At 37.9% G+C, this 26,021-nt stretch overlaps 4 protein-coding genes across 5 annotated transcripts; 2 read left to right on the forward strand and 2 right to left on the reverse strand.

The window, feature by feature from the left end:
• Positions 1 to 1,319: 1,319 nt before the first annotated feature.
• PPH (pheophytinase, chloroplastic) lies at positions 1,320 to 4,225 on the forward strand. Of its 2 annotated transcripts, none has more exons than XM_009369796.3 (6): positions 1,320 to 1,538; positions 1,656 to 2,443; positions 2,710 to 2,936; positions 3,033 to 3,224; positions 3,327 to 3,483; positions 3,910 to 4,225. In XM_009369796.3, the coding sequence occupies exons 1-6, from the start codon at positions 1,514 to 1,516 to the stop codon at positions 4,138 to 4,140; spliced, it is 1,620 nt and encodes a 539-aa protein (XP_009368071.2). In that variant the 5' UTR covers positions 1,320 to 1,513; the 3' UTR covers positions 4,141 to 4,225. The 2 variants fall into 2 exon arrangements, with proteins under 2 accessions (XP_009368071.2, XP_009368070.2); XM_009369795.3 differs by having other exon boundaries at positions 1,322 to 1,538; positions 1,675 to 2,443.
• Positions 4,226 to 5,646: 1,421 nt separating this feature from the next.
• On the forward strand, positions 5,647 to 7,501 carry LOC103957618 (serine/threonine-protein kinase-like protein At3g51990). The gene has a single exon (XM_009369798.3). It carries the CDS (start codon positions 5,824 to 5,826, stop codon positions 7,324 to 7,326), a length of 1,503 nt encoding a protein of 500 aa, XP_009368073.2. The 5' UTR covers positions 5,647 to 5,823; the 3' UTR covers positions 7,327 to 7,501.
• Positions 7,502 to 11,026: 3,525 nt separating this feature from the next.
• On the reverse strand, positions 11,027 to 21,794 carry LOC103957619 (protein transport protein SEC31 homolog B). Its single transcript, XM_009369799.3, has 22 exons — positions 21,248 to 21,794; positions 20,446 to 20,500; positions 20,199 to 20,321; positions 19,503 to 19,599; positions 19,382 to 19,418; positions 19,174 to 19,279; positions 19,049 to 19,106; positions 17,939 to 18,036; positions 17,634 to 17,753; positions 17,446 to 17,488; positions 16,464 to 16,564; positions 16,260 to 16,387; positions 15,596 to 16,154; positions 15,347 to 15,439; positions 14,919 to 15,104; positions 14,594 to 14,807; positions 14,252 to 14,358; positions 13,966 to 14,139; positions 13,385 to 13,510; positions 13,021 to 13,288; positions 11,703 to 11,941; positions 11,027 to 11,583 (listed from the first exon to the last, which is right to left on the reverse strand). Exons 1-22 carry the CDS (start codon positions 21,565 to 21,567, stop codon positions 11,491 to 11,493), a joined length of 3,345 nt encoding a protein of 1,114 aa, XP_009368074.2. The 5' UTR covers positions 21,568 to 21,794; the 3' UTR covers positions 11,027 to 11,490.
• A 1,033-nt stretch (positions 21,795 to 22,827) lies between these two features.
• On the reverse strand, positions 22,828 to 24,422 carry LOC103957616 (glyoxylase I 4). Its single transcript, XM_009369794.3, has 2 exons — positions 23,615 to 24,422; positions 22,828 to 23,271 (listed from the first exon to the last, which is right to left on the reverse strand). Exons 1-2 carry the CDS (start codon positions 23,981 to 23,983, stop codon positions 22,996 to 22,998), a joined length of 645 nt encoding a protein of 214 aa, XP_009368069.2. The 5' UTR covers positions 23,984 to 24,422; the 3' UTR covers positions 22,828 to 22,995.
• Between the last annotated feature and the right edge of the window lie 1,599 nt (positions 24,423 to 26,021).

Here is a 26,021-nt window from a genome sequence, read left to right on the forward strand (position 1 = left end):
TAAAGAAATAGCTCGCATAGGCGCACTCTGCTGCGACCCACAATACGTGCTAGCACTGTACCCGAACCGGCAGCCTATGATATATTGCCCTTGGATTGTGCAAAGCGATTGGACCCACTGAAACGTGATTGATTGGCACTTGGAATCCGATTGTGGGTATTGGAATCTATTTCAGTTGCAGAGGAACATAGCTTTTGAAGAATCTGGTTGAACCAATGATATTGATGTTACTGTCTTCTCTACACTTGTCTTTTTCATAGTTTTTTTTTTTTAATTGAGTAAATTGTAGTAATGATCTCTCAACTTTAATCAAATTTGAGCAATAGTTCTTCAACTAAAAATTCATTATCATTGGTCCCTCAACTCATCAAAATGTGTAGCTGTGGTCACTTTCATCAACTTCGTCAAAATGAGTTATGTTGGAAGGACTATTGCTAAAACTAAGGTCGAGATCCCTCAACTCACCAAAACATGCAGCTATGATCATTTTCGTCAACTTCATCAGAATTTTGTTGAAACGAGTTATGTTGGAAAGATCATTGCTACAATTGGGTTAAAGTTGAGAGACCATTGCTTGAATTGGGTTAAAGTTGAGGGACCATTACTCGAATTGGGTTAAAGTTGAGGGACTATTTTTCCAGTTGGATTAAACTTGAGGAACCAATTGTAATGGGATTTTAGTTGAGGGATCATAGCTGCACATTTTGATGAGTTGAGGGACCAATGGCAATAGATTTTTAGTTGAAGGATCATTACTCCAATTAAGTTAAAGTTAAGTGACCATTGCTACAATTTACTCTTTCTTATTCTTTTCTTTCTACTTTTTTCTACCCAAACCATTTTTGTAAAATCCAATCTCGTTTTTCTTTGTTGAACCGCTAACCAGTTTACTAAGAAGATAAAAGCGCTCAAACGTTAATCAGTTAACAATTTAATATAAAGTTAATTATGCGTTTGTGAGCAGTCTATAATATTTCTTTCCATAATTTGACCGTTCTTTGTTTTAGATCTTCATTCAAAATCACTTAAGAAAAATAGTCTTAATCATAAATCATTGAGCTATTCGATTATTGTCGTGAACATTTCATTGTGTTTTCGACAACACTTGGTTTGTCAATTATATTTTCACAATTAGATATTGAAACATTTTTTTATTTGAAACATGGAAAAATGTTATGGAACAAGCACAAATACATGATTAGCTTCACTTTAAGTTACTAACTGGTTGAACGCTTCGTGTTTGGGAGAAGGTTATAAAACAAATGTGCAAGTAATTTCATCACAAGGTACTAAACTTCCCTTTGTGTTTGGTCGGTAGAAGGGTGTGGGGTTTTGTTGTTTAACGGACAATTATTCAACACAAAATTTTAAAAGTTGGTTTCTTTTTCCTTGTCTTCGGAAGGAAGAAGAAGCGTTTAAGCAACTCCCTCTCTCTCTCTCTAGATTTTGGCAGAATCTCCTAAATACTTGGAGAAGACTGACTGAGCATTCCACGAAAACCATCGCAACTGTTATGCACTTCTCTGCTGAATTCAAAGGTAACCCAACTGAGAAAAAGAAGGAGAATTTCTATTAAGTTATTTATCTTATACTGTTTTTAGGTGTTAATTTCAGTTAATGATTGATAAATTGATCAGAAATTCTGTTCATGTCAGATTTGGTTCATGTTTGTAGAATATATTTTGTGGATATGGAAATACTCTCATACAGTTCTGCACCATGCTGTGATGCTGTAAATTTAAGGGGAAAATTAGTAGAGAAAAGCTCAAATTTACGTCGATTCGGGCTCCCAGATGTTAGTAAAAAAGGAGTTTGTGGTGTTCAATTTGATCCCAGAAGCGAGCTTTTGAGGTGTTACAGTTTAGATCGGTCTTTCTTGAAGCAACTCAGATACCGGGGAGGTTTTAGGCCATTGAGCACAAGAGAAAACTTCAAGCATGTTGGTCCGATTTTATCAAGTGGAAGCTCGGATGGCTATGTAATTGGCGCGGATGCGGATGCAAATGTTTCAGAAACGGGGGAATCCGTTACTAAGGTTTCGATTCCTGGTCTACCGGACGAATCCAAAGGCGAATTTGGTGCTCCAATAAGTAGTTGTTTTTGGGAATGGAAGCCCAAATTCAATGTACATTATGAGAAAGCCGGATGCGATAACTTGGGATCCCCTCCGGTGCTGTTTCTTCCTGGTTTTGGGGTTGGTTCTTTTCACTATGAGAAGCAACTGAAAGATTTGGGGCGTGATTTTAGAGTATGGGCAATTGATTTCCTCGGCCAGGGTAGGTCATTGCCTTTTGAAGACCCTGCCCCTCGTATTAACGAAGAAGGTATGTCAGACGGGCAAGATTTAGCGTGGGGTTTTGGAGAAAAACCCGAACCATGGGCAAGCGAGCTTGTCTACTCTATTGACTTATGGCAGGATCAAGTTCGTTACTTCATAGAAGAGGTACACTATAGCTCATGGAACCTCTGTTTGTTAAAGTTTCGGAAGCATTTTTGATAACTAGGTTATTTCGTTTCTTCTCTTTCCATTGTTGTTTATGCTAATTTGAGCATCTTACATGGCTCCTTTGCTTGAGTTTGTATGACTTCTACTCTTTTGCGGCGAAATAACATCTAATTTTAGTTTTTTCTATATGAGAAATAGCTTTCTTCATCACTTCCTGGACTGTTACTCATGAGCAATGTAAACGCAACCATTTTTCTTTGCAGGTTATCGGTGAACCTGTCTATATTGTGGGGAACTCGCTTGGAGGATTTGTTGCTTTGTATTTTGCCGCATGTAACCCTCATTTGGTGAAAGGTGTTACCTTGCTGAATGCTACTCCTTTCTGGGGATTTTTACCTAATCCTGTAAGATCTCCAAGACTAGCAAAAATATTCCCATCGGTAGGATCATTTCCTTTACCTGCCAGTGTGAGAAAGCTCACACAAATACTGTAAGTTTTTATAGCTGGCATAATTTTTTAGGATATGTTTTATGATTTAGGTTGTAAAGTACATAAAACTGTTTTAATTTGCTTCATTGGTTTCAGTTGGCAAAAAATAAGTGATCCTCAGAGTATTGCGGAGGTACTCAAACAAGTTTATGCAGATCATTCAACAAACGTTGAAAAAGTATTTTCCCGTATACTTGAGACGTCAGAGCATCCAGCCGCTGCTGCATCATTGGCCTCGATTATGCTTGCTCCTCAAGGAAAATTATCCTTTAAGGAGGCTTTGGCCAGGTAGACAATACAAGGGTTATAACTTATATGCATGAAGACAATTTTGTATGTGCTTTCGTTTTTCTGGTGCAAGGAAATCACCAGTACATTTTTTTTCCGTAGATGTCAAATGAACAACATACCAATTTGTCTTATGTATGGAAAAGAAGATCCATGGGTGAAACCTATTTGGGGCCTTCAGGTGAAGCAACAGGTGCCTGAAGCTCCATATTACGAGATCAGTCCCGCTGGTCACTGCCCTCATGATGAAGTTCCGGAGGTAAGCAGTTAACTAATTAGCACCGAAATATCCTATTTCGTGCATTGAATACTTGCTATTGCAGGTTTAGTTGGCATATATTATCGCTGTTATATATGTTTTAATTTGGATATACATTAAAAGTTTGTGTATTTAGATCAGTAAAATAGGAAAGTAAATCTTGTTTATTATTTGTGATTTTGTTAATAAGTTTCTTGCTCAGCAAGAGTAACTCTTGTTAGATAAGTAGATATTTCATTCATCGAAGTTCTGAGAGATTCAGAAAAAGTCGATTGGTTGGATTTTTCTGCGAAGAAAAATGTACATAAACCATATTCACTATCAGCTTTTCGTTGGAGCGCTTTCGATTGGATTTTTCGATTTCCTGTTTGATGATTTCCTTTCTTGTTTTGTGTTCTTAGAAGACTAATTGTCATTGTCCTGTAGGTTGTGAATTACTTGTTACGCGGGTGGATAAAAAACCTAGAGACTGAGGGTTCAGTTGCGTTACCTTTGCTTGATGCCCCTGAAGGTATGCCGAACAACCTTGCCAAGGACTTGGAATTTCTCAGAGATGGATCGAAAAAGTCAGTAAACGTGCGGTTCTTCGCATCCAGGTTCTCACTTTGGGACATGATAAGTTCTTATATCAGATTCATGAACCTGCAACGAAGATAATGTTGATATAGAAATCTGGCAAATATATTCTTTTGTTAATATACATATTCCACGTATATAAAGTTGTCATATGTTTTACTCGTCTCTTCCAATCTACTCACTCCATCCAACGACCTTTCATAGCTTCTTAAAACTGATTTGTAAAGAACAAAAATTCTCTCCAGTGCACGCGGGTTGTGGGTATGGGCTGCAACCCGTATTGATAGTGTGTTGACAACGTATCTTTATGTGGATACTGTATCGTCATTAATTGTACTATCATTATACTGCCAATATGATGGGGATCGGTTATGTGCAACTCATGCGGACAATCATTTGCGTTGGAGAGCATTTCTCTTGTAAAGAAATGGTGCTCAAGAGCTCTTAAATTGCTCTAAGAATCGGGTCATAACATTTCACCGCGCTTTTGCACCCTTTGGAGACTAACTTGGCAGTGCCACAGCAGTGGCATAGCAGATTAGCAGTGGCATAGACACAGGTAGACTTTGAGCCATACCTTCCAGAAATTGATCATCTCTCCCTCCATTTGCTATCTCTCTCGTCTTTTTTTGTTTGTAGCCTTTTGGATATTTATAGGCAATATTTATAATTTTTTTTCTATTTTCTGTTTTTTTTTCCTTTCATTTTAATATTATTTTCGAACCAAATTAAATTTTAACATTATTTTTAAAAATATATATCAATTTTGTCACATCACGTATCATTATCCCAAATTACATTAAAATTCTTGTCTTGTACTTTTTCTCAATTTTTTTTTTAACCAAGTTAATATGGATTGTTAGATTCATTTAATTTTCAAGGAAGTGTACTAGATTGTGCCATGTGGACAAATGGTCACTTTCCTTTTCTTTTTCTTTTTTGTGGTTTAAACAAAAAAATAGCTGAAGTAATGAGGACCGTTGGAAATCTAACAACCCAGATTCTACCACGTTTTAGACAGCCTAAACGTAGGCCTCACGATGCTTTTTTATCTCATGACGGGCCACCCACGAACATTGTATTGCACGCGTTTGACGTAGAATTTTTTTGCACATGACCGAAGTCATGTTGGCATCAGATCAAACTCGGGCAAAGAGTTTGGCTAAAATCGCCAGCTGGGCTGATCAGGCAATTCTGAGCCCATGAACTGCCTAACTTTTTTGACTGGGGTGGATATGGTAGCAATTGAGTAAGAGTAGACTTGCTCGAGAGTAACTCCACCCTATTTTGGCAAGAATTGACCCATCAATTGGAGAAATTTTTTATTGTGACTGAAACATAAATGATACATATTTATATAAGTGGTGTAAAATTTTAGTTTTTAACATTTTAACATATATCCCACCATTTGTATAGTAACATATGATGTACCATCTCATGTTCCGGTCACACTGTAAAATCTCTCTATCAATTGAACAAAGACAATTATTCCCTTAATAAATAGTAATTTGCCTAGGGCATGAACAAAACTCAAATTTCAACCAACTTTTATTTGGGTCAATATAATATGCCTATATACAATAACGACACCGCACAAACAGTTGCAGAACACGACGCCAGCAAAACCCAATTTTCAACCAACTTGGGTGCTGGAAATTTCATATAATCGAAGTCACGTACATTTCATCACACCAAACTCTCGTCTCTCCAATTCAATCCATCCAGAAAACCAAAACACAGAGTCGAAATCTCGATTTTACATTTATGGGGTACCTTTCCTGCAGAGCTCAATCAGCCATCTCCGTCGCCAATTCCCAAACATCATCGTCCAAAACCACCGCCACCGCCACCGCCACCCCGGAAAACCCCATCAAGATCCAACACTTCGACTACAGTGATCTCGTCGCCGCCACCAATGGCTTCTCCGACCAGAAGCTTTTAGGCAAAGGCAGCCATGGCTACGTCTACAAAGCTGTGCTCCGCGGCCGTCTTGTTGCAGTCAAAAGACCCTCGAGAGCTCACAGCCAGAGACTCCGACCCACCTCGTCTTCTGGGCCGGAGACCGCCAACGAGGTCGACAACGAGCTCGAGATCTTGTCCAAGATTCAGAGTCCGAGGCTGGTCAATCTTTTGGGGTTTTCGAATGATTCGAAAGAAAGGCTTTTGGTGGTGGAGTTCATGAGCAACGGTACGCTGTACGATGTTTTACATTCGAGTACAAATCGGCCTCCGAATTGGGGTCGTAGGATTAGATTAGCTTTGCAAACTGCCAAGGCAATTGACATTTTACATTCATCGAACCCACCTGTAATTCATAGAGATATTAAGTCTGCTAATGTTTTGATTGATCGTAGTTACAATGCCCGGTTGGGGGATTTTGGATTGGCTCTGAGATACTGCCAGTTCGACGAGTATAGGCTCCGGTCCACCCCGCCGGCGGGGACGATGGGGTACTTGGACCCTTGCTATGTGACCCCTGACAATTTGAGTACTAAAACTGATGTTTTTAGTTTTGGGATTTTGTTGTTGGAGATTATAAGTGGTAGGAAGGCTATTGATGTTGGGCATTCTCCGCCTTCGATTGTTGATTGGGCTATCCCGCTTATAAAGCGAGGGAAGCTGATAACGGTTTATGATCCGCGAATTGTACCTCCTAAGGACCCTGTTGTGAGGAAGCAATTAGCTGTCATTGCAGCCAAGTGTGTGAGATCTTGTAGGGAGCGTAGGCCATCGATGAAGGAGGTCGTGGTTTGGCTTTCTGGGTTGAGTAAACTGGTTCCCCTGCATTCGTGGAATGGTTTTAATAATCCATGTACAATGGTAGAGACCATGGGGCGCCCGGTTGAGTCAAGGAACGCACATTTGATTTCGAAGCTAGAGGGTGTTGGAGAAGAGAATTTGGAAGCCCTAGAAGCTAAATTGACTAGGCAAGCGTTGAGGAATTCGCGTCGAGTTTATTCGGATTTGGGGTTTAGCAGCAATCTGATGGAGCTCATGGCAGGTACTGATGGGGAGTCAGAGTTCCACGGTAACGCAGATGGAGATGACTCCAGTTCAAAATCGGCGAATCTGGTTTCTAGATTTGGTAGTGCAAGATATATTGGTAGGAGTAATCAATCAACTCCTGGTAATGGGAAAGGAGTCCCTGATTTGATGCAAAATCATTCTTTTGGGAAAAAGTCATTTACATGTTCAAGAAGAGATGATGCAATGCCTCATGTGAGCGGCAATTCTCGTGCAGCTGCTGGTATACAGCTTGCTGCATAAATTTGATTTATGTGAATAGAACAAAGGCATGTAAGCTTTCTTGCTTGCAAATTTTACATTGATGCAGATTTGTTGCTCTCTTATTTGTTCTTGGTTTTGCTTTCTCACGTCTTGCGATTCATTAATTTGTTAATGTGTTGTTAATTGATCTCCCCATTTGTAAGTTGTTTGATCATTTTTGTTTTTTGTCTTTTAAGTTGTTTAATGTCGACGAATGATATGAAGACTTTTGTAGTCTGAAAGTTCACATATGTCAAATGCCAAGTGATTCCGCTTTTGATCTTTGTAGTTCTGCATCTTTGTTACCGCATTGTTCAAATTTCAGGGATCCTTAGGATTTGCCGAGTCAAGAGCAATGTTTTGAAGAACTGTGGCTCATTGCGCTGTATATGCCTTCAAAATTTGTTATGTCTTGTTTATATTCAGATGAACGGAAGAACACGCAATCTGTTTTTGGTTCTAGTGTGTGTGCATCCCACGAGATTTGTGTTTAGTTGTGAGCCTCATAGATGTCTACGCGACTTTGTTTTTTGTTAGGCTTTGGTTGGTGTCCACATATTCGATAATTCACTAGATTCAATGCGTGTCAAAGGAAGCAATGGATACTTTTGAGGAAGCTAAATTTTTGTTCAAGTTAGAAAGTTGAAGATGAACAAGTCATGAAGAAAACTTTTTTCTTCTAATCCACACGAAATTGTAGGACGGTACCAATCTACAAGTTTTATTTTTATTTTTACTTTGACCAAAATTTCCCATGCTTCGAAAATTACTCTCAATTTTTTCCATATTTTAGTACGTATTCTTGCAACAGAAGCCATGAAAGTATATGGTGCATCATGATGAAAAGCTTTATGTTATTTTGGCAGAAACGTGCCCTTTTGCTCATCTTTATTGTATTGATTGTTTCCCCGCATCATTGCAATCTCAAACTAATTAAATTATAAACATTTTTACTCATCACTAACCATCATCAATCGAAGTCCTCGTTTGAAAGTACTTTTAAAACCGCTGAAAGTGGTTTGAGATGAGAATGTTTTTAAAACCAATCTTTAATAAACTGCAAGTGAACCCTAGAAAAAACATTTGAAGTGTTTCATGAAAGAAGCACATAATTGGTGCTTTCTTGCTCGAAGCACTTCAAGTGTTTGTGAAACTCAAATCATTTTAAAATCCTTTCAAACGAGCCTTAAATAACTATTTTTGTCTGAGTTTCTTTAATCTTCCAATTTTTTTTTAATCTTTGACCTGAAGTAAATACTCATTTGAAAACACGATTTAAGTTGGATTTTTCCACAATACAAATTCATGTTGCGTAAAAAACGCAGAAGTAGCTGTTAGATCCACGATTTAATTCTTCTCTTTAAAGGTATAGATTAATCATGCTTTATTGACTCGTACTTCGATTAAATGAGAAATCGCAAGCACTCGATGATGATACCGTGTACATGTAACATGGTAGGCAATTTGTTGCTTCTAGATGGGTTTGACATTAGGTCGACAAGGCAGAATTTTTTTCAACCAAGAATATATCGAAAGGCTCGACTTAGATCATATCACTTTGAATTCTTGTTTGACTCTCTTACAGTATCACACTGTTGCTTTCTTTACCCATCATGAAAATGGCTAGTCTTGTCAGTTAATTTAATCTGAAAAGCCTCTTTACTTTTACTGTTTAATTTCCTAATTTCTACCCCTTTATTGATACCGGCCTCGTGTACTAAATAGCTGATTTACTTATACGTAATCATCGAAAAATTAAATTATTGAGGAGTTGAAATACGGATAGAGTAAGAATTTAACTTCCTTGTCTGAGTAATCCAATTCTAAAAGATGTAGAAATTCCATTATTGGTATTAGGTGGACTCTTCTGATGCCCTAAATGCTGATAAATGCTCGAATGCGTTGCGAAGAGTGCGATTTTGTTTCTTCCCACTCTAATCTCGTGTGGTAAACATGCCATAAATGCTAATAAATCAAATGATTATTGACTCTTCATAGATAGGCCTCATGTAAATAAATCAAACGTATATTGTATGATTTGTGAATAATACTAGATATACTACATATGCGAATCATATTAGTTTACTATATTATGTAGCAACCGAAGAACGCTTTTTACATTAATTATTATGGTTGTTATTCTTCTTCTTTACTTTACAACATTTTGAGTTTGAACACTCCCTTTTCCTGTGTATAACATAAAATAAAATAAAAAATATCGCTAGTAATAAAGAAGAAATGGTTAAAAGAAGCTTTTCATTTTGTTGTGAGAACCTTGTTTTATGACGCATTTTCCGGGAACACTAGTGCTCTGCGGGTCCAGGAAAAGGAGTGGACAGGTGCACAAACACCAAGCTTAACAGCACTCGCATGGATTTGTAGCAGCAGCCAAACATTCTCTTTACGCTGTAGGCTTGTAGCTGTGGCTATATCTACTGTTTGTTTCCCTTTGGACTGGATAAAACAATCAAGTACCAGACAAACTGAATTTTGAAAGATATCAAAAGATTCCAGAGCACTCCTAGCCCGCTCTCCAAACATGGTTTCAAACTGAAAAGGTAACCTAGAAGAAGAATTGTGTTTTTAGCTGTTTGGCAGCAAGCAGAAACAAGCATATTAGGTATCCCTTTGTCAAGGCTTTACAGCGACTTCTTGGCCTCTACTTTTTTGAAATTCTGAAACTCGATAGGCCTTATATCACTGTAGCCTAGCGTGTGGCGCGGTTTTATTTTTTGGCTCAAATTCAATGTTCGGTGATGCTATTCACACATCAATTTTTATTTTTCACACATCTTTTTGTCAATTTCTGTTCTTTGATATTCTTCAATTCTTTTGATTCGGCGGCTGAAAATTGAGAGATGTGTGTAGAAAGTAAAAAAGAGTTTCGATGGCAAGCCATTTGTTTATAAAGAACTAGGTTCATGCTGTAGTCACTAGTGTAATAATCCATGATCGAAATAAAAGTAAGGAGGTGGGTTTCGATTACAAATTGCTAATGTGTTTAATTATTTGAAAAAGAAAACACAAGTGGAGTCCACAAGATACCAAGAAATATAATCTGCCAATAATGACAGCAAATGTAAATATAATTCTTGACATATCATATGCGTTTATTAACACCCAAGTAATGTCAAAGTAAATATCACGTTGAAAATATAGATTTTATTCTCAATTTCAACCAAGAATCATCACCAAAAGGGGACAAATGAAAACAAAACTTGATTAATTCGATGTGGTGGATGATTTGGGGACTAAATTGTAAGTGGTGGATAAGTTCGAGGACTAACTTGTAGGTGCACCTGAACTTAAGCCATTTACAATTTAGTCCTCCAACTTAGTTTTTTGTTCTTGGAGGTGAATATCACATCTGGTCCTGCCAGTTTGGTATGGAAATGTGAATATCACATCGACAATGTCTAATACCAATGTACCATACATATCCATACAAATTTGCAGAATGCACAATTACAACTTATCTTCCTCCTCGTAGTAAACTCGAAAATAGCATTTACTTAATACATTCAACATCTAACAATCCGATATGCAACCAAAAAGAGAATTTCATATACGACCGTTACACAGCGGAAATCTCTTAAGAGACCAAGTGCACTTACACTGACATGAATAATAAGAGGCCCCTTCAAATTCATGTGCCCAAACCATACCGAAATCTCAGATTGCTAAAACAGTAACACATAAATGATACACAACCAGTCATTTTCACCAAAATTGAAGCCGGAATTCTAATTGTGTTCATATAAGAAAAACACAAAGGTGGTACAATTTCATGCCTATGACAAAATGGTACCCAGATCACTAGGAAAAGCTCAAAGCAGCTGAGTAAACGTTCTATGAATTTATGTAAAATGTCGAAAGTGAAAAAAAACAAAAAAAATCAATGCTATTTCTAAGCACTACAAAAGTAAAACCGAAAGAGTCACCAAGAAGTCTTTTAATGTGCAGAGAGACTATCTTCACTATTTGCGTTCAAACCCACTATTTGCCTTCCAAGGTAGAATTAATCGAAAGCTAATCAAATCCCGAAGCCAAAATCTAGATATGCACTTCTTGAATGCATGAAAACAAACCGTCCCGCACTCTTGCAGATTAGGCCATGAAAGATTTCTGGGAACCAAACAATCCGAAACTTGCGTGATAACAGGCTTATAGTCTCACATTTTGCCTTGTCTTGATCATCCTCTTTAGAGTTGCAAGCCAAAAGTTGCACTCATCCCATTCACTAGTGGTAAGAAGCACCTGATATAAAGCAGAAACCAAAGGAGCCCCTATTAAAGCTCATCCATTTATGCAATGCAGTGCAAAAATAAAAATTAAAAAATAAAAAACCGTAAGTTTGAAGTTTTGAGAAAATGTACCTGGATTTGCAGGGCAGTACCAAAATCACCATTATCCAATGCCTGGCAAAGCTGAACAAGCTTATCAGCAGCATTTCTAGATATGTCCCCACTGTTGAGTTTGGCAAACAACGCACCTATCTTCCTTGAATTGTCTTCTATTTCACGCTTCTTACCGGGATTTGCACGTGCACCTCCCAACGCCTCTGATGTCTCGTTGAAAAGTCTTGTTAATGTTGCGATTACCAATTTTTGATGGGCTGTACCACATTATACACAAAAAAGCAAAGATTGTCACACAACCACAGGTTGGAAATTCTATGTGATAAATAGGGAACCACAGATGAAGGAGAATATTTTACAGACCACACGCACACAAGGAAATAGAATTAGCAGTCTCCCAACTGTTGTACTTGTTTAAATACACAAGTAACACTAACGTCTAGATGTCAAAATGTCTCGTAGACCATATATCCCAGTTCAAGATTCGGCCATTCCATGATACTAACTGCAATACAAAAACTCAACTAACTGCGGTCTCCACAAATATTTCATTCCCTCTACTTCTTTGGGCCAACAATTGCATGCCAGACAAGAGGACAGCTCAAATAATGTAGAGAGTCCATCATTCAGGTCAGGTCGATTTTAATGTTAAAGTAGGGAAACAGCCTACACTATAATACCTAACAAACATAGAACCTAGGTAGAACTCAATTTTGGACCCTCTATTACATGGTGTTCAGGAACTATAACAAAAACGGAGGCTTCTCTCATCTATAATTGGAGTCAACTGTACAAAACCTCTTCCTTTACCAATCTGAAGTTGGACAATATTTTCGTTCCTAGTCATACTTTTGTCAAGTATCTCCTAATTACCTCCAATCATAATACTTGTTGTCTTCATCGTCCAAATGAATATCAATGCAATTTGTCCATAACCACTCTTTCTTGCAGTGATCACAGTGGTCCAAAATTCTCATGTCCTTTTTTTCAGTTTTTCAAATTTCCAATCATGAGAACTGATGATATCTTCGAGACCTCAATAACTTAAAGTTTGAATCTGCATCTTATTATTTAACAAATACTGCAAATCAAAATATTGACAATCCTACCAGCGTATTACTGTTTAATTGCATTTATATCTTTGATAGTCCACCAATTCTATCTAAATTCCTCTGATTTTAAGTTTGAAATTGAGGGAGCTATGACAAGGAGACAATTACGACATGAAGCTAGCTTCATATTTCAAAATCGGAAAAGTTAAACAGATATAAAGAGCAAGGCAATTCAGGAGAGAAGTTAGCAAATTTCCACAAGATAGAAGGAAATCTCAAATTACCAGGAACATTGGATGTATCAACTGTCTGTATGGTGGGTGGTGGAGCTGCTGCTGCCACAGGGGTTCGGGCTGGAGCTTGGTGAGTAGGACTAGGTGGCTGCAGTGAACCCACATGAGGCCCCTGAACAACTCCTGGATTAGTAACGGGCATAAATCCTCTTGGAGGAACAGAAGCAGCTACAACATGTGGTTGATTTACAGGAACTGGTGGGACATGTGATTGAAGAGGAGCAGTTGAACCAGGCCCTGGTTGCATAGGTTGGAAAGTCTGAAATACCAACCAAAAAAAAAAAAAAACGTTAGAAAAACAATCATGGTCATGGTTTCTGATATTTAATTTGACATCAAACGAAGATATACGGACAGGATACAACTGAGAACCCAATGTTGGCTGCTGATATTGATCCACATTTTTCAGCACAGGAGGAGTTGAAGGAATGAAAGGCCTTACTGCAGGCTGAGAGGAAACAGGAGGTGCAGAAAATTTCTCCTACAAGTACACCATGAAAAGTCCAATGAACCAGACGCTTGAACATTGAAAAATGTGAGAAGTGACCAGTAACTTCTTAATAACAAAAAGTTCATTACAACTAGGATTTCACAGCCAAGTGCCATTAACAGCTAAATTTCAGATAATCATTAAATAACACGCACATTTTCAAAGACTAACGAACAATTTTATAATTTTGTAGCATCCTGCAATTTACCAAAAGAAAAAATCCTAATAACCCTTAACCATAGCCCCCCACTTGGTGGGAAAAGGCTTTGTTGTTGTTGTTGTAACCCTTAACCAGCAAGTATACACATTGGCTCTACTTCAAAGAAAGGAATTTCAGTGCACTGATTCCAAGAATATTTTTCCATAGTATTAGTATGCTATAGCATGTTCAGAAAGTAAACAAACTAATTACTCTTTACTAAGGAGCCTAATAAACAACAAATTACCTGTGGAACCTGAGGTGGTTGGTTAGGAAGAAACATATGGGGCTGGGATGCAGGCTGATACGAGGCAGGAGGGACATATCCTCCTCTTCCATACGAAGGATTCACAGGTTCTTGGTAGCTCTCACCATAAGGACTTACAGGAACACCTGATTGTAAATGTGATGGCACTGTTTCCTAACCATTTAAAGAGAGAAAATAAAAGTCAATCCACATCAAGAGAACAGATTTGGCAACAAACAACAGGAAAAAAAAAAAAACAAATGGCAACGACAAACTTCATGAACACCTGATAATATGGAGAAGAGGACCCGACAAAACTAGATTGGTCAGCCGTGTATACAGGCCCACTTGTTGCAGGTTGGTTTCCAAATGTTTCATTCTTGGTAACTTTCTCTGGTGCAATACCACAACAAATAACATGGGAAGAAAATAAATAATGTAGGTAACAAGAAAGAAGCTTTTGTAATTTTAAGAGCTGTAACCATCGAATTTTGTGTATTGAACTAATTAAAATATTGACCACTCAGTAATCACTTTGATCAGATTAATTGCCATTGATCGAAATCTCCAGCATACAAAAATGCATATATTAAAACGTTACTTCAGTAACTTTTCAAGAAGCACATACCAGGTTCAGTTGAAAGAGAAATACGATCTCTTAAGATAACAAGCTCAGGTGACAACTCATCCGAACCTAAGAGTTTTAGGTACTCCAATGCTGTTGTTAGAAGGCCTTGACTAGCTAAAATTTCAGCATATTTCTCAACAAGTTTGCACAAGGATGCACTAAACCGCTTCTGCCCAGATGCCAAGGCAAGGACAATTGTCTTTTCCATTAATTCCTAAACCAAATAACATAACATATTTAACCTCGTTCTCTCTGAAAAAAAAAAAGCATATTTAACCTCATGGCCAAGAAGAACATGACTGGCCTGGTCTAAATGAAAATTTACCTGGAGAAGGTCAACATAGGATCTCCCCTCATGCTCAGTTGTCAGACTTCTTGACCAAATCTCTACGGTTTTATCAATATTCCCCGCACATATATAACAAATAGTTGCCGCCAGAGTATTACCAGCAGCTACAAGTTTGGAAGCAAGTGTATCACAAAGCACGGTCCACTCATCTCTGGATGCAAACTGTCCATTCATGACACATTGAAAAACATAAATCAATTAGTAATTATACAAATTTCAAAGTTGACTTGCTCATGATTTGCTCTTATGATACAGCTATTAAGAGCGCAGTTTAGGGTAAGGCAGAAACACTAATGAGTCAAGTAACCAAAAACACTTCATTTACAACGCATTACTTGTCAAAAAATGTAAACAATGACACAATGTATCATGGCATTAACATTTTGAGGAGCTGGGAAACTTACACTACACAGAAGAGCAAGTGTTTCTTTCCAGAATTTTAGGGGTCTGTTGTTGACAAGACTCAAGAGATCATTGCTCACCATTGCAGAAACAATCTGATTGTAGGAATTAGCCATGTTAAACACAATTATGACACAACTTAAAGACACAGTATAATCAATCTTTCACATCTTTACATCTACATTCATATATTATCAAAATATGAAACAGAAAGTGTTTCGAAGCCTCTTAAGAAAGTGGATTGTAAATACCTTAAGGTAAGGCGAATGGCTCATCTTAAGATACTGATCCCGCGTGCTCTCCCACAACGAAGCACCACCAGCATGAGCAATAACTAAAGCATCAGCCATTTTATTTACTGAAATGCATTTTGCAACAGCACCCTTATAATCTCCTACAACTAAAGCATGTTGAACAGATTCATCAAACGATGGATCAGCACTCTCCTCCTGTCCATCAGGCTCTTGTTCCATTTTTTCTGTAACAGGAACTGCATCCCCCTCAGACAATTTGCCACCAGAGGTTGACACAGGAGTTTCAGCTTTTGGACTAGGAAGATTATTAAAGAAATCCTCTCCATTATCAGATGGAAAGATGGTGGCTTCCTTATCATTCCCAAGACCCACTTCATCAGTTATTGTATCCTCAAGCCCAAGTGCATTGACTTCCTGTGATGGATCTTCTGGAACATCTTCTTTTGTTTCCTCGGGCATACTGAAACCAAGATGAGTGATCAACTTCGTCCTTGCAGTCCCATCATCTTCAAACATAACCCTTAATAAGCCCCATGTTTCCTGGTCATCCTCAGATCTGCCGAACAGAATCATGCAAACAGAAGCAGAAGAGAATTAATTTTCAAGAGATATTAACTCTCTCGAAGCTCATAAAAAAAGTTATTTCTAGTAAGTGGCATACTCAGCCTCCTGCGATTTCTTCTCACATAAGGCTCGAAGTAAAGGCCTTTCCCCATTTTGTATAGCAGCTTCAAATTCAGAGGAGCGATTCACCAAACTGTGTTCAGTCACCAAGCTGTGTATATAAACCTGCACACAAGGGAGGAAAATGAACTCTAAAATGCATCAGAGCAGAAGATACAGGGAGCATGCCAATAAAGCGTACCTCTGAACCAGCAGAACCATGCTGAAAGGACACAATCTTGCCTCCAAAGCCAAAAGATGCTCCAACTGGGCGCTTATACCATTTCGGAGCTCTCAGAGGTCCTGAAAAGAAAGAATAACAAATGAAAATTTGTAACACCCCAGATCTACTGTTCTGTACAAATTAAACCTATTCCAACCTAAATCCTGCCAAACTTTATTGCTTGCTGTAAGAGATAATCTTTGTAGAAAAAGAAACAAGAAAAAAAAATAGCCAATGAAGTGCTGTTGTTAACAGAGTTCAGCCAACCCAAAGAGAAAATTTAAAATTGTAAATGCAATGATTAGGAAAGTTTGGTATCCAAAATTTTACACTCAAAAACACTTTTTGAGTCCCAAGCTCATAAATCTTGTTACCCATTTTCAAAAACTGTTAAATCTTGACAACAAACTAACTAAAAAATGCCCACTTTTTAAAAACTCAAAAAGTTAGGCTCTAGAGTTTTCAATCCAGCCACTCTCCCTCTCGAATCCTCTCTCCTCTCAGTCCCTTCTCCATCTCTTTCTGCTCTTTGATTATCATTGGATCTGCAAACAAAGTTTCATACTCTTGCAGTCAGGGTTTCTATTGCTTTTTCCATTTTCTTGTTCCACCTCTTTCATCGAAATAATCTTTTTATTATTTTCCCCTTCTTTCTCCTTTTTTCCTTCTTTTCTGTGAACTGTGGTCAGTTTCACTCTATTTGCCTGTCAGACCCGGTTGCTTTTTTTCTCTCAATATTTAAGATTTAAAATAGGTTTTTAAGCTAAAGATTTACAAACAAAAGGTTTCAAGTTCCATACCAAACGACCTTTTTTTAATTAACAAAATCTAGTATTTGAAAACTTTTGTTTTTAAAGAAGGATCATAGTTTTTTCAAGTTTTTTAAATAAGACACCAAAAGGGCCCTTAATTTTTTTTTTTAAATAAGTTACCATGCAATGGCTAATTAATTGTGCATTACCTGCACCAAAAGCACTTTCCCCAACTCCATATCTGCTGCAACCCTGTGAGAAAAATAAAAATAGAAGAATAGAAGAGATTTAGAACATGGTAAGTTCATGAAGTAACATAGACACAAGCGCGCGCACATATATTTATGCAGTTCATAAAATAACAGTAAATTCCAATATGATAAGAACCTCACTATACCTCAATATTGTAAATTCCAATTTTTCCATCAAATGAAGATGCCGAAATCACTCCAGGTACTTTTGGATACCAATGCACATCAAAATTCCAATTGGTGCCTGCCGGCAATTCACATACAATCTAAACCAATATATAAGAAAAAACAACCCTACAGTCAGACAAATGATAGTGCACTTCAACTGAAACCAAAAATACAGAAGAGGATAGTGCACCTCACTGAAACCAAAAGTACAGAAGAGATTAAAGTGTAGGAAAGGTGCAGAACAAAAATATTGGCCTCCTTGAAGAGCGGGTAAAAACCATACCTCTGCAGAAACTGTGTCCCAGCAAATAGTTCGATTATCCTTGGCACATGTAAGCAGATAAGAGCTGTCATTCGGGCACCAAGACATTGCAATTACACCTGGGATAAGATGGGTATGTAACAGAGTTGTAAGCATATCCGAATAACTTCTGATCAAAATAATATCAGTAACAGCACTTTCAAGTTCCAAAAATAATTGAATGCAAGTTCAAACACATGGATCACGAGTTGACACAACAATTCCTAAAAGCAGAAATAGAAACATAATGGGGAAACTTGTGTACTATTTAAGAAAGCCTCAAAGCCTTAACCTAAAAAAGCCACTAATCAAGTACAATCATGCACATAAGGCATGATATCCGAGTGGCCATTGAAAATCTTGGCGCTCTCTCGCACCCCCTCTTTCACAATTAGTGACCGTGAATGGATCTTGTTTACTAAAGTAAAAGAAAACCCAAGTAGACTAGCAGTTTGAGGCTCTAATGAACAATATGTGGCATGCCCTTAATTTCATAAATCCTTCCAGGTTCATAAGACTTATTATCCACTTCATATTTGAATGCAATTTGATTTCAAACCACATTGGGAAGGGCTATACAAAAATCTCATAGCATATCATGTTGTAGAGAAGGATATTTTAACAGCTCCTCTGACCTGTTCCCATGCCCAGTAATTTTTTTTTTTTTTTTGGAGAAGAAATGATAACAATTTATTAAAACAATAACATGAATTACAAAATAGTGGATAAGAAATCCACCATCTAGCAAAACTAGCTAAGACCTCTCAAGTAGATCTATTTATGAGTAACAGAACCTCAACCAAAATCATTTCACGGCTGCTAACATATCCCACACTATATGAGAAAGAGAATAATCCATGAACTCATTCGAAACTGATGCCCAGTATCTTACTCTACCCCATAGTTCTGCTACCCCACTCCATTATAATGGAAATTAGCACTAGAATAAAAACAGCTTTATGAAACCCAAAGCAAAAACTGCTCCCAAACAAAAAGAAAGGAAGCAAAGAATCATTAACAGGCGTTCTAGGATTCATACAGCCGACCCCACTTAGTGGGAAAAGGCTTTGTTGTTGTTGTTGTTGTTGTTACCTTTTGTGTGCCCGACAAACTCTTTAACTGGTGACATTATATTACGCATATCCCACAGCTGCATGAACATAAATGTTAAAATGTTTGACCACTAAACAAATAGAATATTACTTCAATATCATTACCCTCAGAGATGGTGAACCATCTTCATCTGAAGCAACAACTAGCTGAGTGGCAATATCAGGATTCCACTGCAAAACAGAGCACCGTCTTCTAACTGAATCTGTAAAACTGCCGGTCAAGCAATGTCAAGTTAGGTAATGGAAATGACCAATCCCAATAATCGTTGAGATTTTAATATAATAGATTCACAGTTGAATATAATCAAATCACCTTATCACTGGCTTTTGCTTTTTCAGGTCCCATATCACTGAAAAATTCAAAATATTAAATTCTAACAATAAATAAAACTACTATACAACAAGTACCGAAAGAGAAAAGGTATATTTCTCACCAGTTGTCCCATTTAATGAAGTGGATGCTAATATATGTTGGACCTTGCTATTCCAAGATAAAAATGAAACCTCACCCTGGGCAGCAGAACCACTACCCTGCATAAAGACATCACACTTTGGATCAGATGATGTCCAGATTGCTTTTAATATATTCATGACTATAACAAATCAAGAGAGAAAAATCATTTCATGCAAAGACAGAGACAGAAAGCGATCTAATTATAGACTTTCTCTTGTAAAATAAGGAATACGGTCAAAATCAACATAGGCGTCCACAGGTAATGAGAATAATTTGAAGAAAGGGACCTCTCATCCTTTCCAATTGTCCACCTCCTTATGTTTATCATGATTGTATATTGATTACTACATCTACAATTGATTACTAAATCCAACTTGCTTCTCATTCATTGTGATGCATACTGTAAAAACTAGTAGTCCTATTTCTTTTGCTACCCTTGGGTAACAAAACTGTAAACATCTTTAATGATGTCTAACTATTGTACTCTACAAGTGCATTTCAGGTAGACTGTAAGGTGAAGTATGACAACCAAATCAAAGGCTCTAAGGCCAGAATAAACTAAAAATCTGTGTGGCCAAATAGAACCACACCAAAAATTGAGGATAAAGAATATAATACCGACTACAGAGAAAGAGTTTGCAATACTTCAGAAAACTGACAACTAATTAGCACAAACCTTGAGAGGTGGAAAGTGAGATGGTTCTGCAGGATTGGTCAAGTCCCATATACAAATTTCACCATCATCAGCCCCCGATGCAAGCAAATTGGGTGCAATTGCATTAAATTCAAGACCACGAACCTGGAATAAAATAACAAGAATAAAGGTTTAGAGTTTGAAAAAAAATACCCTACGTAGTGATCAGATGTCCTAGCATTGTAAGAATCACCAAAAAGACATGCATCTGAAAATGAAGAATACTTACAGGGCCTTTATGTCTTGTGAGATGTCCAACTGAAGCACTTACACCTGCCTCGGGACTAAGGATATGAAAGAATAAAAAATAAGGCCCTTCCAAAGCACACCAAAAAATGCTTTCTGAAATACAAAAATAATTCCACAAAACCAGAGGGCATGTAGTTCCACGCATAATTTTGTAAGGGAAAGATCAAATCTAACTAAATCCAGCAGGAGGCTCAGATTATGGCACTACTAACAAATACACTGAAAATATAAGCCAAATGCAAAATTTTCAAGTAAACATACACATTACCAAGGAACCTAAACCATAAAATAACATAATGAACTGCAAATGTTCAAACGCGTTCTGTCAGAGAATACGCCCAAGATTTCATCTTCACAATAGAATTCATGAAAATCCCAATTCACATTAGCGACATATTCAGACTTCCAGCAACCAAGAAAATTCCAACATATCATTTCACTCCCAAAAAATGAAAATAAAAAAAAAGGAACTGGGCATTTAATCACAGCTTAAGATAAGATCTAATCACTCACACTACAAAAATAAACCGCAATATCAGCTACCTTTAACCCCATTTCCCTTCACCCCAAAAAAACCACTCACTCAGATCAAAGTCAAGCACCAAGAAACTACAGAATTAGCAAAACTTTCCACTTTCCCACATTGTTCCAACACCCAAACGAAAACCCAAATTCCAAATCCACACAGATAATCCGAACTTTACAAGCAAAACTCAATTCATTTCGATTCAATTCAATCCCAATCGAAACGAAAAGCAAACGGCAACTTCAAATCCAATTACCGGATCAGAGTCTGTGGGTTCCAGATATCAATAGTGCCATCAACGAGTCCACCAGCGATGAGCCCAAGGCCGAATTCTTGAGACCCCGATCCAGTGGGCTTGGCCCACGACAACCTGTTGAATCTCTCAGAGCTCGTCGACTCGCCCACTACCGGTAGGTCACGATCTTCTGACTGTAAATCAAGCTTGAAGATCTCAATGTTGGCGGAGGAGCTGAACGACAGATCCACTGCTCCGGCCATCGTCCCTGCCGCCATGTACGGCGCGTCCGGAGCAAGCGCCACGCAGGCCGATCGATTCACCCCCTTTACGCACGCCATGGCTCGAAAACTGAGCGAACCCCAACTCAATCTTTATTGGAATCGGAAGAATTGGGGGAACGGATCTGAGAGAAGAATTGGGGCAATTTTGTATCTCCGTCTGCGAATTTTTCGAATTTTTAGGGTTTGGTTTTGAATGTGATCTCTGTGTGTGCACTTGGCTTCTGAGTTGAGGCCTCTCTCTCTCTCTCCTCTCTCCGTCTTTGATATTTGGCAATCGTTGGCGTTACGCGATGGCCAGCGAGTGTTGTTGCGGGTTCGGGATACTTGATCCTCTGCGGTCGGGTGCACTGTGGGTGTTTCGGTGTTTGCGCTGTGGATGGTTGTACGTTGTGATCTGCTGCGTTTTGTAGGGGAATGATTTGGGAGGAACGTGTGGATGTAGAGGATGATTTTGGAGGAATGACTCTGGATTTTGTAAGCACGTCCACCTAGATGATGACAAGTGTAATGCTGGGCATTCTCCTATTTTGTGCTCTTTTTCAGGACCAAGGGTGATTTTGGGCCTATATTTTGCGGGTGATGAACAATAGCCGGCCCAAAACTATTGGCGCTTTTTATTTGAGTGGATTGACCTCAACAATTTCAGGTCATTTGTACTCCGATGTCTTTAGATTGTAAGGATATATACAAAGATTCGAACATAAAACATCTTATAAGTTAAGAAGAATAAAAAATTTAGAAATCTTTGCTAATCTTTTTACCAACGGATGATTAGACAAAAATAAAATGAAATTGACTATTTTGCTTAATGCATCGTGCCTGTCACGTATATCACTTTTAACAAATGTGCTGAGCATCGTGCCTGTCACGTATATCACTTTTAACAAATGTGAAGTGTATGTATACACTATTTTGCTTAATGGTGTTTTTTTTTCTCTAAAAAGAAGGATAACTAGTGGTGCATCATGATTATCCACTTCTTTTGGGTTCAAAAAAAGCTAGTTAAGATGATCATGATCAAACAGATTCACAGCTTAAGAAATATCAATATCAAACTCAAATTCAATGGTGTATTTTTAACTCTACATTATATTGCCATACCTCTTTTTACAAGATAAGAAGAAGAACCGACTTTTAGGTTGAGCATCATCTCATGAATGAAATTTGATGACAAGAAACATATCTTACAATATATCATCTTTCAAAGTTTATACCGTTGAATTTTTCGAAATTTGTATAATACATTATATTTGAAAGCTATTGTATTCTACTAAAAAAAGAGAATTGTCAAAACAAATGAATAAAAATACACGCATAAAAGAAATATATGGCTTGTTCATAACTGCTTTTAGAAACACATTCAAACAAACCAGCCCAAAAGAAGAAAAAAAATCTCCATGAAAATTGCCAACTAACCAAGCTACCCTTAACAGTTAACATTAGCATGCATATGTTGATAATTTAAAAGAAGCATCAACAACTTAATTATTTAGTATCGTTGTCATTGCCTCTGCCACTGTCGTTTTGGTTCAGTTCAACAGGCGGAGTATGCCTATCAACTGGGAGCTTTATTCTGCCCAAGGAACCTGCAGGAACAAGCTTGAGATTCTCACAGTTGCACATCTCAACCATGAATCCATCTGGATCGTTGAAGAAGAGTTGGTCGATTGTGGTTCCGTTTTCGCCATCCTCTACTGCTCTTTTTATGTAGTATATATCCAGGTCCTTCAACTTCCGCTCTATGGCTTCCATGTCATCACACTGCAAGTAATTCAAACTAATTGACGAAAGTACTCCAAACTAAATTCATCTAAATTTGTCTTCTCAAATAAAAAGCTCAACAAATCGTCAAGTACATCAGTTAGTACAACAATATGGTGGCATTTCCATTCACAAGTAAAATATCTTAGATTCGACTTGTGTCAACAAAAAATTCAAACCAAATTACTATGACTGGCTGATTGTGTGGTTTGACCATACTCCCTACGCTTAATAGTAAATTTAAGGTTGTGTTTAAAAAAAATTAAAAAATCGACCTGTACATGTAGAAATTAATTTTTCCAATAAGAAAAACTGAATAACTTGAATTAGTTTATTTTGGAACCTGGAAAGAGATATGGTTGTCCATGGGATCCAAGTGATCTTGATTAGGTGGAAGCCTCTCCTCATCCTCAGACTGCACCAAATGAATCCCAATTCCATAATTAAACAACCAAGCCCCATCAAAATCAAAAGCTGGTGGCCTCTCAATCTTGACAAACCCCAACACTTTGGTGTAGAAATCCACGGACTGCTCCACATTTCTGCACAGCCTCGATACGTGGTTCAACGCCATTAGAGGAAGTGAGTCGTCTTCCTCCTTCTGCTCATCTTTTTCCTTGCTGTGTTTCTGTTGTTCCTCATGGTCGGTTTTGCTTTCCTGATCATTCTTTATCTCACTGGGTGTTTCCAGCTTCCTCTCCATCTGTGGCATTTATCTTAATTTTTCCTCTCTCTCTCTCTTTTTTTTTTTTTTTTTTTTGGCTTTATAGCTAGCTACCGGCCGGTGTTTAGGGTTTAGGTTTAGCGGTGTTATCTATTTTCTGAATTGGAGGAGAGAAATCTGTGTATTTGTATAGAGGATGGACCAATATATGACATGTAACGTAAGCTTCCACGAGAGAAATCCGTGTATTTGTATAGAGGATGGACCAATATTGACACGTAGCGTAAGCTGCATGGGAAGGGAATTACGTGTGCCTTGTCTGTAGGAGACGGCTGGCTTTTGAGTATGTCGCACAAAGCCCTGTCGACTCTTGTGGATATCCGTGCATTGAGGGGGTGGCTATATATTAAAATATTGAATGAGGATCCTCCCTTCCTTTTTGTGAGAATCTTACAAATCTTTGAATCGTGTTCATTCATCATATATCATACTGTCAGTTTTCATCAGGTACTATTCAGGTTTAATTTTAAGTAAAATATTTAAAATAATTTGTAACGCATAATATACAATAAACGGACATAATTTGAAAGTTCACAGGATTCTTACAAAGTGGATCCGAAGAGGATCCTCATTTTAAACTGTATGGATCATTAAAAATAATTTATAAAGTGAGTTGTGTTATAAAATGTGTGTTGAAAAATGGGTGGCTGATCCTAACCCTATATTGAATCCATAAACTTCCCTGGATAAGCTTCTGAAATGCCAGCATTTCACGTATTTTTTTTCAGACAAGTCTGTATTTGCAGATTTTCTTTCTCTCATTTTCGTAAGTGTTGTTTATTTCTGATAAGAATTTGGAAGTATTGCTGCCACAATATGGAGTACGAAGTACGAACGGTGAAATAAGCTTATCAACTAGGAAGAAATCTTACCGAGCTCGCGGCAGGGTTTTTTATGGTAAATTGATCGAAAGTGTGATGCGCCTCTGAAAATCTCTTTTTGGACAACGGACAAGCAAATTCATTGAATGAGAATGGCTCGATACAAATACAACAAACTAGCCCAATAAAGTGGGGAGAGCCAAAGCCCATTCAACAAAAAAATAGACATGACAAAAACCCAGAGCCGCAGGCAGCAAAGACCGACCGCTGTCGATGCCATTACCTCGCCAACGACCACAAAGGTAATTGCACGAAGAAAATCCACTCCGCGTGGAATTCGATGAAGTAGTCGCACCACAAAATAACTAGTAGTAAGGAAAATCCCCCAACCCAAAACTGCCATATCGGAGAAGAGCCAACAAATCTGAGCCACCAAAACAAGCCCCTGCAGGTAGAACCAAAACCAAAACAAAAGGGAAGGGGATGGGGCTAAGGCGGCATGTAAAACATCCTCACTTTGGGCAAAGTCGCAACATGCTTGGCCCCCGATTTTCGACATCCTGGTCAGGTACAAAGATGTGAACTGAAGGCTGAGATATGGGAAGTGGTTGTGAGAGGGATGTCAAGTGGGAAGAAGGAGGAAATGAACAAGATGGAAGATGATGAATGTTTTGGGTTACGGAGTAAGGGTTGTAGGATGGGGGTTGGGTTTGTCAAGACATGAAAGACTGTAATAAACACTGAAATATAGCAAAGAATGCTATAAAATGGGGATGAATGCGGGGAAAACTACAAATACACAAGCATGAATAAAAGAAAAGAAAAAGATAATAGGGGGAAGAGGTTGCCAGCCGGCCCCAACCCAAGGAAGGAGTCAACGATGTTGAGAACTAGTTTGTGACTTACTCTATGCGAGAGAGAAAATGGAGAGAGCGGCTGGGGTTGTTGTATTCAAGGCCGCCTTTGAAAATATAAGTATCCCTAAAAGAGAGAGTTTAAATAAAGGTAAGAAACTTTGTACAAGATTACATGTTTTGTATAATCGATGATTCTGTTGAAAATGAATCTTACGTTGATGAAAAAATGGACATTGTATAAGCTTATAAGTAATTTGTGTTACTCTTTATATTGCCACTTAGTTTTATAGTGGAACTTCAACTTTCTTTATAGTTCTGTGATTCTGCACAACAACAATCTCTATGCTT

The sequence above is a fragment of a genome, unplaced genomic scaffold (genome assembly GCF_019419815.1).
Source record: "Pyrus x bretschneideri cultivar Hongxiangsu unplaced genomic scaffold, Pyrus_bretschneideri_v1 Contig24, whole genome shotgun sequence".
In the NCBI taxonomy this organism is placed as follows: domain Eukaryota; kingdom Viridiplantae; phylum Streptophyta; class Magnoliopsida; order Rosales; family Rosaceae; genus Pyrus; species Pyrus x bretschneideri.

Coding starts and splice junctions, on each gene's coding strand:
- LOC103957616 (XM_009369794.3), bottom strand. CDS start 23,983: ATGCCACAGATGGAGAGGAAGCTGGAAACACCCAGTGAGATAAAGAAT. Junction 23,272..23,614: donor ACAACCATATCTCTTTCCAG/GTTCCAAAATAA, acceptor AATTACTTGCAG/TGTGATGACATGGAAGCCAT.
- LOC103957619 (XM_009369799.3), bottom strand. CDS start 21,567: ATGGCGTGCGTAAAGGGGGTGAATCGATCGGCCTGCGTGGCGCTTGCT. Junction 20,322..20,445: donor TCACAAGACATAAAGGCCCT/GTAAGTATTCTT, acceptor ATTTTATTCCAG/GTTCGTGGTCTTGAATTTAA. Junction 16,155..16,259: donor AAGAAATCGCAGGAGGCTGA/GTATGCCACTTA, acceptor TCTGTTCGGCAG/ATCTGAGGATGACCAGGAAA.
- PPH (XM_009369796.3), top strand. CDS start 1,514: ATGCACTTCTCTGCTGAATTCAAAG. Junction 1,539..1,655: donor CTTCTCTGCTGAATTCAAAG/GTAACCCAACTG, acceptor TGTTCATGTCAG/ATTTGGTTCATGTTTGTAGA. Junction 2,444..2,709: donor TTCGTTACTTCATAGAAGAG/GTACACTATAGC, acceptor TTTTCTTTGCAG/GTTATCGGTGAACCTGTCTA.
- LOC103957618 (XM_009369798.3), top strand. CDS start 5,824: ATGGGGTACCTTTCCTGCAGAGCTCAATCAGCCATCTCCGTCGCCAAT.